The sequence below is a fragment of the Hippoglossus stenolepis genome, chromosome 20 (assembly GCF_022539355.2).
Source record: "Hippoglossus stenolepis isolate QCI-W04-F060 chromosome 20, HSTE1.2, whole genome shotgun sequence".
NCBI classification, from domain to species: domain Eukaryota; kingdom Metazoa; phylum Chordata; class Actinopteri; order Pleuronectiformes; family Pleuronectidae; genus Hippoglossus; species Hippoglossus stenolepis.
The window spans coordinates 3,761,136-3,774,548 of NC_061502.1; the positions used below are offsets into that span (position 1 = coordinate 3,761,136).

General features: G+C 40.6%; 1 protein-coding gene across 4 annotated transcripts in view; it reads right to left on the bottom strand.

Annotated features, from left to right (window-relative positions):
- Nucleotides 1–4,607, bottom strand: part of LOC118099762 (CD2-associated protein) — a 58,984-nt gene extending 54,377 nt beyond the window's left edge. For all 4 annotated transcript variants that reach the window (XM_047337987.1, XM_047337985.1, XM_047337984.1 and 1 more), the window contains exon 1: nt 4,261–4,607. In XM_047337987.1, coding sequence (XP_047193943.1) covers nt 4,261–4,264 — 4 coding nt within the window. In that variant the 5' untranslated portion in view covers nt 4,265–4,607. The remainder of the gene's footprint in view (nt 1–4,260) is intronic.
- Between the last annotated feature and the right edge of the window lie 8,806 nt (nt 4,608–13,413).

Genomic DNA, 13,413 nt, shown 5'->3' on the forward strand with positions numbered 1-13,413 from the left:
GCTTCTCCAGCATACCTCCATCATGCCTGGTCTTGCTTCAACGAGTGTTGCTCTTATCAGATACAAGTGATCTTTCTTCTCTCAGAGTCAATATACTACACTTACAATGTTCGACAAGAGAGTGACTTACTTACTTGATACTGTTCATTATTATGAGCAGCAATGACACTGACAATTTCAGTCTTTCTACAGATAGTTCATTGCTTTTGTCACAGTTATTTATGTCTTTATTATCTTTGCTTTCAAGTGTGGAAACCCCTAAAATTAAAGTGATCACACTTCCTGTCTGTGTCTGCAAAGAACTTCCAGGGTTATTGATTTCCTCTCCTCACACATTGCTTCCAGGTAAAGACTTTGCACAATAAGGGTCTTATATAAGCCAGTGACAGACAGGAGGATGTTACGGGGGGAGGGAGGCAGGGCGAGAGAGGAAGGAAGGAAGAGAAAGAGGGGGATACTCAAGGCCACGCAGGCGAGCTGACTGCCAGGCAGACTGTCTAAATCAGTGTGCTCCCTGTGCTTCTCTCAGGCACAATCAGAGCAGAGGAAACCCATAACTGCATTCCTTCGCACCGCTCCGAGAGGTGGCTGATACGAAGGGCAAAGTGCTGCTGGGAAAAATGAAGTGAGACGGTGAGGAGAGAGCTGTTGCTTCTCCAAATGAAAGCCTGAATAATCCTGCTCATTCAGTGTGAAGACAATAGCTAAGCATGTGTGCTTACCAACGCCCTGCCAAACATTACACATACCTGGAAGCTACGTTCACAAAAGCAAACAATCGCTATTTTTATTATAAGTTATTAAACCTGCCTTGATTCATGAATTATAAAACCAAGAGCTCTATGTGGAAACGGTAACAGTTGGCACTACCCTTGTATACATTATAGGAGCACACTTAGCACCACTGACTGGCAATACTAACCAACAGGCTGTCCATTTGTTGTCCATGTGCATGAACAATGGCAGACAACTACAGTGTCAACGACTTTGATTCATTGTTTAAATCACAATTAAACCACAAATAGGCAGATTAATTGATAACAGAGCCTGACCAATACTAGAATTGTGATGCTGTGACTGTTTTTTAGTTTTCCGCCCGTCGCATGTTAGGAACGTCATCAACATGCCTACTCGCGCGTAGTGAGTCCTCTGAAGAATCTCCTGCTGTGTTCTCACATGGGCCAATTCTAACATTAGCTGGCAGGACAAACCCTGGAAAATGTCCACAGCAACTAGGTTTGGGTAATTAGACAAATATATTGTTTATTGATGATGGCTGAGCCCATCATCAGTTGTTTTATTTTTTGGGGGGGTAATTGTTGGGGCAATTGGTCATTTAATTGTATTGATATAATGGTCTGTCTCCTCAAGAATTCATTCTACTGTATGAATGCCCTCACCAACTGGCAGTTATTATATTAAATTATATATATTCATTCATTCATCCTGACTTCGCTCGCTCACTTTTCTTTCTCTCTCGGGCGCATGCTGAGACGCATACTCAGCTGACCCGCTAAAATTAAAATGTTGATTTGTTTGATATCCACACTGATTACAACATAATGATCTATGCTTTTCTTAAATTTGTATTTATTCAGCCCCTCCTGAATAAGCTTGCTCTCTCGCACTCGCTTACAGACAGGATCACACCGACACACTGTTTCATCGGACACAACTGTTAACTCACACTGGGTAGAAACAACATAATTTGGCCTTCATAAAAACAAATATTGTGTATGTAATGACAGCTCTACCATTATTGCATTTGCTGATACTGGTATGCTCCCTTGCGAAACTGCAATTGTTGGGCTGACGGTAGCTGATTGTTATGCTATGAAAGTTTTTGCATATCACTCAACCCTAACAGCAACTGAATTGGACATTTGCGTTTTCACATATGGATAATTTCAGTGCATGTCTGAAAACAGCTATGGAGGCACCGTCACTGCACAACATCAAACCTAGTTTGGTATTTCTGTAGGAGGCCGACTGCAGTTTCTTCTGACTCATTGACCAACATATCTGCAATAAGATAATATCTGACAATTTATCAATCTATTCTTATTGATTATCGTTGATAATTGTTAGTTGCAGCCCGAGCATGTTTGCCACTTGCACTAAAGCAGTGGTGAAGCTAAATGAGACTAAGCCCTGCCTCTTGTGCTCTTTCAATCACCATCCAGGGAAAAGTCAAGAGCATCTTTGTTCAAATGAGAATTAAAAAAAAGTTGTTTTAATTATTTTAAAGGTTGGCAATGATAATTACTGAAGAGTTCCTGCAGCACTGATTCACATTTGAAGAGAGCTAGAGAAAAGATTTGTACAGGCCAGTAACTACGATCTCCCATTTATTAACTTGTCAGTTTTATCAAGACTTCTGCTTTGTAAACATGAAGTGCAATAATAGATATCTCTTAAAAAGTTTTTTTTAGTTAATGAACATTTGATCACCAGATAACCAGGCTACTTCAGTGAGGTGGGAAACCAACATGTACCACATTCTAGTAAATATTGATTGAGGCCAGTGAAGTTAATGTTCAACCGGACATCATGGCACAAGTCAGCCCTTTGTTTCTGTGATTCTGTGGAAACACAACAGTGAAGTTGGCAAATACAATACAACACTGGGATGTCATGTTGGCACAAGAAGTTGTCAGTTTCCCCACTTCAAATCATTCAAGCTCCCTCTCTCTCTCTCTCTCTCCTCATTTTTCTCTATAATACTAGTATCCACTAACCAGCTAAAGGCACAGAGGTGGGGACCACGCCAGGCACCACAAAGCCAGTTTGTGGATTTTACTTTATCAACCTGTAGCAGGCTGCATGTAAGTCTACACTGAGCTGATGGGAAAGCAAACAGAATGCGAGGGGCTCTCACACACAGCCCGGACGTGTTCAAACACAGCTGAGGTACCTTCAGCACTGAGCTACCTGAGGAGACACATACCAAACACAAGCACAACACGTTACGAACTTGCATGAACCTAGTGTCCTATAAATCGACTCTGGTGAAGAAGCCTGAATCTGATGCAAATGCAGTGGTTGTCATTTTAATGAGATGGAATCGGTTTTCCTCCAGGGTTAGTATTTTAAAAACACCTCGCCTTGTAGACAGATAATACTCTGCACTGGTTTGTTGGTGCAAATTTAATATTGGCAGATTCACGTGCCTCCTAGACTGTCACTCTGGTATTCAAGACCAAGTTCAAGCAGCAGTTTGAAAAGAGTTCATGCACAACAGTTATATTTCCATCAGCTTCTCTTCTCTCAGTCTGCAGTTTTACACCTCCGAGGGCCGAGCGGAGCTGTTAAAACCTGTTTTGCAACATAGCAAGTTCCTTGAACAAGTCCTACGACATACAAACCACACGACCCGCAGAGTGCACACTGAGTGAGACACAGTAAGCAACGATGTCACAACTTACAGTAACAGAAGGTTTGCATTGCTATTTCAGGCCTGAGATCAGAGTAGTTCCTCTGCATGACCACAACCTGTGTGACAGCAAGCCTCCTCCACCCGCCGCTGACTCTCATGTTGGGTTATCCACTACAAAGTCCCCAGGTTTGACAGTGACAGGTCCCGAATCTGTGATGCTGCCATTCCATAACTTGGACAGTCAGATAAACGGTGGGTCACAGGTCAGAATCAGACACGTGGTTCATCCTGGTCCAGTGATAAGTGAGGCCAAGCAAGGCATGTTTGGGGTGTGGGAAACTTGCAGTGAAACGTCAGAGTCGTGGAAAGAATGTAAGTCACGACACGGGGAGCTAAATAAAACTATCTGTTCCTCGCATGGGCCAATACAAAAAGGGGGGGGGGAGTGGATCCAAGCCATCAGAAGAAGTTTAAGTCGGGAGTTTCCTGTCCTGTGGAGTTATTTAAGTACAAACACACAGGCAGCAGTGAGACTGGAGTGTTCAGCTCCAGGCTCCTCCAGGACCCTGAGTGTCTCTGCAGAGGCCGTGTTGACATCAGCTCTGTGCTGGCTCGTGTTCCCATTAGCTAGAAACGCAGCCAGATCCAGGGATGGAGGCGGCGTTATCCAGTTAACCAGGCGGCTAGCTCGCTAGGCTACACGGCTAGCCCGCTAACTTCAACACCTTGCTGTCAGACAGCGCAGAGCACGGTCCAAGACGCGGACGCTGGGTTCTACCGCTTCGCTCGGGGTCGTCTGGTTTATTTGCGTTGAGCGGGGGAACACAGGGGGCAGGCAGGCGGCGGACAGAAACAACACAAGCGCCACATCATGGAAAACTTACCCATTCCTGCCCCTCGCACCGCCTCGCTATCAGACGCTGGGAATCGCGTGTCCAGCCGCTCCGCTGCTAGCTAGCGACTAGCCAGGTAGCTGCGTCCAAACACCCGCAAGGTGAGTTCGTATCGAGTCGCCGGAGATAAAGACGTCAAATGAGCCGTGGATCCATTCGCCCTTGTCCCAGCAGCAGCAGCAGCAGCAGCAGCAGCTCCAGCTCCGCCCGCCTCCTGACTTCTCTCGGCGGTGCTTCAAGATTACTGTGCAGGAAGTTGAGCAGGAGTCTCCACCTTTCTTGGACCGGGCTCCTCCGCCGTCTGCCGCCTGCTGCCGCCTCAGAAACACCGGAGAGAAGCAGGAAACTTCGCGATGCTTCAGGCGGGACAGTCCCGCGAGAGGAATGTTGATCCCCCTGTTTGATTATTGGCCCAGTCAGCAGGTACACTAACTGTGTGCGTGTGTATGACCCACTGTGCGCGCACACACACACACAAACTGCTCCAAACTTTAGTGACACTTAATGATTATTTTGTATTGCTTATTACCATTTGGAGTTGTGTGGAAATTGAATCCACTCTACATAATATCCGATAACACATTTATCGGATATTATGGAGACAGCAAAAATCAATTAATCCACCCATCACATTTTATTTGTATAGCTCACATTCACAAATCACAATTTGTCCCATACCAAGGTGTGACATCCTCTGTCCTCCACCCTCATAAAGAGTAAGGAGAACTTCACAAAAAGACCTGGGGAAAGAAACCTCAGAGAGAGCCACATGTGAGAGATCCTCTCCCAGGACGGACAGAAGTGCAATATAACAGTATTTATAACATTGATTAGAAGAAACAGTTTGTGACATCATGGAAAAGTGTGTCAATGTTTAAAGTATTTATACACAAGCAAATGTTGGGATGAAGGGAGCAGCCATGACAAATGAATTGAGGAGTTGCAGGAGTTGATCAGTAATTGCAGAGTAAGTGAGTAGGCGTAAACACGAAACATAATTCATAAAATGATAAGAAATTCACGTCTAAATCAATCAATAAAAAGAAGCATGCAACATGAATCTATAAATATGTGTTTTGAGGTGTGATCGATTTTAAATACAAATGCGAGACAACCACAACTGTTAGGCGACTGTATGTAAAACTGACATAGATGTTTCACCTACCTGGCTGATAGTGTGGTTGTTTATGTGTAGATGGTGAGAGTGGATTTTTCAGGCTGCTTTGATGGTTCCCTAAAAGAATACTGTTCCAAAGACCAGGAACCAAAGAGGGCCTTCAACCAGCTGATACACTACGCTAAGATATGATACAATAGGATACACTACGCTACGATACGGTATGATATGATACACTACGCTACGATACACTACGATACGATAGAATACACTACGATACGATACGGTATGATATGATACACTACGATACAATACGATATGATATGATACGCTACGCTATGATACAATACGATATGATATGATACACTACGATACGGTATGATATGATACACTACGCTACGATACACTACGATACGATAGAATACACTACGATACGATACGGTATGATATGATACACTACGATACGATAGAATACACTACGATACGATACGGTATGATATGAAACACTACGCTACGATACACTACGATACGATACGATACGATACGGTATGATATGATACACTGCGCTACGATACAAGATGATATGATATGATAGAATACACTCCGATACGGTATGCTATGATACACTACCCTACGATGCCATACGATGCGATACAATACAACACAATATAATACAACACAATACAATACAATACAATATAATACAACACAATACAATATGATAGGATATGATACAATACAGTTATTATATGTTACGATATGATACAATCAGTACACTACGAAGATGATAAGATACAAATCAATATGTTGGGATACAACGATAGAATATGATATGATAGAATATGATACGATAGAATATGAAACAACATGATACAATATGTTATGATACAGTACGATGCCATACAGCATGATACGCTACAATATGATACGGCCTATTCATTTCAGCCTGCTTAGATCTGCAACTAAAAACAGATATATTAAAACAAGAAACTATAAAGAAAGGCATAAACTGTACTCAATTACCATAATCGTGAAAAATGCCATACAATAAAACATCAGTGGGACTTTCTGTAGAGCAATAAGGAAAAGATGTCGGCTGAAGCTACAGCCCATGGTGCAGCTTCTTACACGTTTCACAATACACATCTTCACATATCAAGAGCTAACATCAAGGAAAAAGAGCCATACATAATTACAATCTCTTTTGTCCTCAATATTTCTGATTTAAATCTTGCTTGACGCAATGAGTTTGGAAAATGTCTAAAATAAGAACAATAGGTTCAAGATGCCGTGAGAAATAGTGACACCACACCCCAAACAACTTGAGCGCCAGGAAGGAAATGAAGTGAAACCTACTGAACATATACACACATATATGACTAATTTATTAATAATAAACTAAACAAAAAACAGCAAATACTATCACACATTTTAATTTTAAACAAATACAATTAACTAAATAACCTTCAAACAATATATGTCATAAAGTTATAATGACATTTTTATTAACTCATTAATATTGAAACATGTTGATATTTAAACGTCATGCTTTTTTAAAGAGCCCTCATATAACCACACATACCTTTTAAAATAAATTATTCTTTTATTAGTGTAAACTTATTTCATGGAGTTAAATCCTCTTAAATCCACATTTATATACTTATTCATTTGTTAGTGTACATTTATTTTTGGGTAATTCCCATATTGTTCAACATATTTAGAGAGATATTAATGCAAATAATCCATTGATAATGACAAATATCTGTCTTCCATATAAGCGTTTATTTTCTTTATATTTGGATCCAGCTACTTAGTTCTTTTCTTTATGTGTCTCTACAAGGCTCATCAGCAACGGTCTCTGTGTAGAAAAGCCACAGTCAAAGAGCCCTTGAGAAGAGACACTCGCAGTGTGGGGAGCAGCTGTTAGAAGTGTCACAGTGTTAGAGGATTTGCTCTTAACTGTCTTTTGAATGTCTGAGCAAGCAAAGACAAATGAGCTGAGCTTTACAGACAAACATATGCGATTGGCAGTGACTGGAAACAAAACAAATGTATACTCTCATACATGTATGTAGTATCAGAACATGGCTGTACGTTCCTCACTGATCAGTGGTTTTATGAGCTGTATGTTAAAGGCTCAGTCACTTGTGTACAGAACCCACCACTTGTTGCTCAGTGTTGTGTACTCCAGAGCCACCTAGTGGGTAAAATCTGAAACTGCAGTCATTTTTATTATCTGCATTTTTACACTGTTTTTATAATTCAGAGCTTAACAAATGAAACACTTCTACAGGTCACACTGACAGGTTGAGCTGTATTATTATTTTAAAACCTCCAGTCTATTTTTAAATTGTAGGAATGAATGAAAAACAAAACAACATAAGTCTGTTTGATCAGTCATTTCAACCATGCTATTAAAAAAAATCAATTCATGTCAGGAGGCATAAAACATGTGACAAAACCCAACGTTCAGCATTAATAATGTGTATACAAACATTTCATGTTTATAAGACAGGAAAATGTAGTGGTCCTATAATAACTCTTTATCATGTATTTGCCAACAACTACAACAGGTCCCGTGGGTCCTATTAAATGGAGGTAGGTACATAATCAGATAGTGAATGAGTATAGTTGAATACATTTAATCATATAAAGCGTGTCCTTATTCCGTGAGGCCCAAGTCTGTTCTAGCACAGAGAGCAGGCCAAGCACTTAGATGCTCTATACTTATAATCATACGCATACAAATAATACAATATAAAAGTACAAGTACAAAAATGTCCCTGTGTGTGTATGTGTGCGTGTGTTATGTGTTTATGAGCAACAAAAACTAGCAACTAGTGATTTTCATATTTGTGGAGTAAAGTTTGATGTACTTGCAGTAACCATGTTTTTCCAACAGAGGTCAGGCTAACCATAGTATATGATAAGCAATTTGACTTAAACTACTTTTCTTTCTCAATTGTAATGATAATAATAACAACTATAATATTAATTATTCCAATAATAAATAACAACAACAATAATATTAATGTAATGCATCATAATAAAGCCACGTTATTGTTGTTTTTGCAAAAAAATATGATTCATCATGCTCATTATTATTACCAGTAATAGAAATAACAAATGGTGTCACATTTTGCAGGAGCAGCTAGCTTCTCCTTTTTGCCTCTTTCCATTTGTTGGTTTGCTGGTTGTTTCGTCAGCAGGATCACACATCACTACAATACAGACCTCGGTGAATGGATGGGACGTGGGCCAAGATAGAGACCATTAAATTGACATAAACCTTGTGGGGGCACTTTTTACATTTTCACTACTTTTAAGGGAATAATTCATGGGAAACAAATCAGATATATTTGGAGAGACTGAATGGTGCAGATCCAAATTATAACTATATTCAGTGAACTTAAATGTGGTTTAACAAGGGAACTGTCTGGCCTTGGTGGATGAGCTCTCCTGAGTGCTACAGTTTAATAAAATCTATCATTCAGTTTCTAGGTCATGCTGTTGTGCACACTGGCTCACAATGGCCATGACTTAGTGGGAATAGGCTAGAAAAGAGCCATTGTTAAGGTAACTGCTGCTTGTTAGCCGTCCTTTTAAAAACATTTTAATACAAAATCAGGGTGTCCCTAACCTCTAACTTGCACAGACCTGAAAAGGTTGCCCTTTGCATTAGGAAGCACAAGCTGTTCTCAGGGCAGTCCTGTGACATAACTGTTTCCAAGAGTACATTCCCATGGTTAATATTTCAATCATTTAGCTACGTCCTCAAATCTGGCCTTTTCCCAGGCCCCTGCTTGAAAATGACATGCCCAAAATGAATAAAGTATATCTCTATATGTCTCTATAACTATATGATCTGTATGATTCATCTTGGTATTTATACAAAGGAAACATCTCTAAAAGAAAACAAGAGTTGCAACCTGGTTTATTGAACACAATGGTGCAGCTGACGGAATTCTGGAGTCCATCCCTGGTGGATGTGAAGTGTCTCCTCTCCTTTGTTGGACATTTGGTTTGGAGTTTGGTCTGTTACCAGGAGACTCCACCTGACAGCTGCGGCTGAAGCCTCAAAACAACAAGCATCACTCTGACCATCCGATGAATTGTGGGTTGTCTGAGGAGGGGGTCTTTGAAACAACTTGGTTCACACACAAACCTCTATAGGGAACCTTCTTTATAGACACCCCTGAAAGGCGGCTGCATATGTAACAACAGCAGAAGTAGACAAGATACACAAATGAAAGTGGGAGATGGATATCTTAAATAAATTTAGATAATTAAATAGTTTTAATATGTCTCTATGTTGGCAACACCCAGGGAAAGGACACTTTATGTTGTCGGGATGTCCGTCCATCTCAATCTTGTGAACACAATATCTCAAGAATGCTTCAGGGAAATTTCCTTCAATTCTGCACAAATCTTCAATTAAACTCAAGGATGAACTGAATAGATTTTGGTGGTCAAAGTTCAAGGTTGCTGTGACCTTACAAAACACATGTTTGCCTTGCGAATGCAACATCTCAGCAACGCCATGAGAAATGTCTTCAAACTCAGTACAAATGGTCAGTTGGATCAAAAGACGAACTGATTATATGTTGGGGGTCAAAGAACAGAGATCAAGGTCACAGTGACCTCAAGGTGAATATATCAAGAACACCCATAGGGAATTTCATTCAAACATTCCCTTCGACTTTAACTGATTTAGATATGGGTGGTCAGGGTCGCTGCCTAACAAAGCACGTTTTTGGCCTCTTGAACATGTGTCTGTGAAGTCATCCAGGTCATGGTATCTTCAGAAGTTGTCCCTTTGTACGTAGGTAAGTGGACTTGCCTGTGTTGCTTCTTCAGTTCTGAACAGATTTTGGTGCCTGAAGGTCAAAGGTCATGATGACATCTTAAACTGTAGAAGCCTCTCGGATGAGAGGTGAAACGTCTTCAAGAAACACAAGCGAGTCCAGTTGCCTACGTTCACTTTAAAACTTCTGAAGACTCTTAAACACCATACGTCAAGTTGTCACCAGTTGTTACTTGGACTCAAACAAGAACCAATTTGGATTTCAGTCGTCAAAGGTCACAGTGACCTCATATTGTTGTGAATGCAATATGTCAGGAACACATGGAGGGTCTGAAACTGCACTGGTTAGCAGAGGCATACAACCACAGGGCAGTACTTCTGGAGATAAAGAGTGAATGAGATGAGAAGTTACTTTACCTTGTATCACGCTTTCCTTATCTCTGTTATCTAACCTCTTTTTACCAGTGTCTTAATGAAAACTATGAAAATAATAGACCCCTGACGTATCCTTTAAAAGCAACATCAACAGCAGTGATTAAAATGTCTGCCCAGTTGCATGTTTGTGTGAAGGGTGTGCTGCTGTTTGTGGTATGTTGATGCTGGCTTAGAGGATTTGAGCTTTGTGTTTGTGTGTTTGCGTCTGATTAAAGAGGGAGTCGTAAAAACACACCAGCAGTGAGCGTCAACACACTCATGCATGGAAGCATACGCTCTTCCTTTGCTCACTTTTTCATGTTTGCGCGCACACACACACACAATCTTTCAAAAACACAGACTAATCCTCTTACCCTGTTTTTACACAAGCTCTATATAAAGCGACTCCAGCGAGTGTAACTGCAGGATGTGTGTGTGTGTGTGTGTGGCCCTAGAGCTACTCCGGCTGCATCGCCAACTGAACGTCAGCTCTGCAGCATCAGCATGCTGCACTGTCGGTCAGGACATGTGCAGAGTATCTTTAGCATCCTGCGCTCTAGTGTCGCACTTTCTTCACCTTCCTTAGTCACTCCTCTCTACACCGAGGCCTAATATAGGAGAATCCACCTCATTCTTAACTTTTCATGGATTTTCACTTATTCACCCGACTGAGTCACTGACCCACTTATACTTCCCCCAACTAGCAAAATCAAAGCAGCACGTTTCATCCCTTTATCTCTTCCCCCTCTCCCTCCCTTTCTCTATATCTGTGTCCACTGTTTTCCGCGCCACGTGCAGGGCAGATGGTGCACTGCTCCTTCATCTGCTGCTGCTATTTGCAGTAATGTCTGAGGCTGCAATGGGGCCAGCTTGTGCGTACGCAGACTGTTTACCAACGCCCCGCCTGATGGGCCACATCTCCACTCGCGTTGTGTCTGGGTATCTCGACACCTGGTCGGTAACCAGATAGATGACAGCTTGACTGCTCGGAACAGATGACTGAGTTTCTGGCTCCAGCCTCCGTGTTTGCTCCACTGACACATATGGGACAGCGACTCACACATTTGGTGCCTGAATGAAAGACCAGACCAGCAGAAACCTGAGCCAACTGCAGGTGGCTGTTATTGTGTCATGGATCATCACTTAAAACTGTAAACACCACAGATGCTGCTTGTTTTTATCTTTTCTTTTCTACCAAGTCATCGTGTCTGCATATCAGAATACATGTATATCCATATAACTGCTCCAAAAATACTTCTGCAAGCTGCATGGCTTAACCCCTTAGTTAAATAATACTACTTCGATGAATAAAGAGTTCAACATTTTATTAAAGAAGATGAAAGAAGAAGTTTCATGCGTTCCACTTTAAAGAACATATCTAAGGAGGGCTGTAAGGGAATTGTTTCAAATTTGGTAAGAAGGATCAGTTGGACTCAAAGATGAATTGATGAGATTGTGGTGGTCAAAGGTAAAAGACCTTCAAAGAAGGTCACTGTGACTGGACACAACACCATTTTGCCCATACCTCAAAAATCTTCACAACCGTGAGGTAGTTATTTTCGTTGTTCAATTGCTGTTTGGTTACTTTTAAGCAACACAAAAACCTGGTTAGGATTTGGAAAAAAATCATATTTGTTGAAATAGTAAAAAAAAAGGATTAAAATAGTAAAAAGAGACTGGCGTTTAATTTCTGTTTACCTATTATTTTCACATTTTGTTATTTTTTTTGCACTTCTTTTGTTAGGTTAAGGTAAAAAAAATAGCAACTTGGTTAGATTTAGGCAGCAAAAAAATAAAATAATGGATGCAGATTTAAGACAATACACAACTGTACAATGTATCCCATTGCAATCTGTTGCCAGGAAATCAGAGCAAACTGTAAGAAGTAAGTATTAGTCCCATTTAAAACGTTTAATGGATAGACTTACTAAAGACAGTGAACTAAGAGAGAATTAGAGGAGCTGATGGGATGTTATCTGATATCTGCTTGTGGTTTGACACTTATCAACACCCTAACCCAAACTGTGGAAGACCTTCAATCGTAGACCATCTTGTCCTATGTTTTAAAACCAAAATAAAATAACCAGAGTAAGGGTAGCTATTTCTCCATTTAATGCTAAACAAACTAAAGTGGCTGACTAAATTTCATGTCGAAAGCACATGTACTCAATGAGAAGAGTGTTCATATTCTCATCTAAAAAGAGAAATAAGTACATTTCCCAAAAGTCTTAAACTATTACTTTATGGGAAAGAGTGCCATCAAAAGGAAACTGATCAACAACCCCCTCCAACCTCTTTTAGACCACCTTAACATCATCATGCTTCTTTTGCTTTTTCTGCTCAACCAGAAACTACAAACATGTTTCTCACAGCTGCATCATGCTGTTTGATGATATTAATAAAAGTTGTTTTTAAGCCCTCAGGTACATATTCGATTCTTAGAGCTCACTAGTCTGTTTATTGTTGATCTTCAGATTTAGTGTTTTGGTTCAGTCGTACTCTCATCAACCCCGTTTTCTGCTCAACCCATCACGTGGTTGACGGACTAAATTAGGAACTATAGTGGTGAAGATAGTGAAGCAATCAGAGATAAAAATACATTTCATTCAGCAGTGAATCAATGGGTTCCCATTCATTGTGTTATTTACTGCTTGTTGTGCTGCCCTCAAGTGGCCAAATATATCAACTATTGCAGTTTTACAGCATGTGTAAAATTGACATATCATTTCTGCCCCCTTTTAGTTGGACTTTAGAAATTCAGGTTATAATGACTAGTGGTTAAAAATTGACCAGTTTGCCAGTTAAAGTG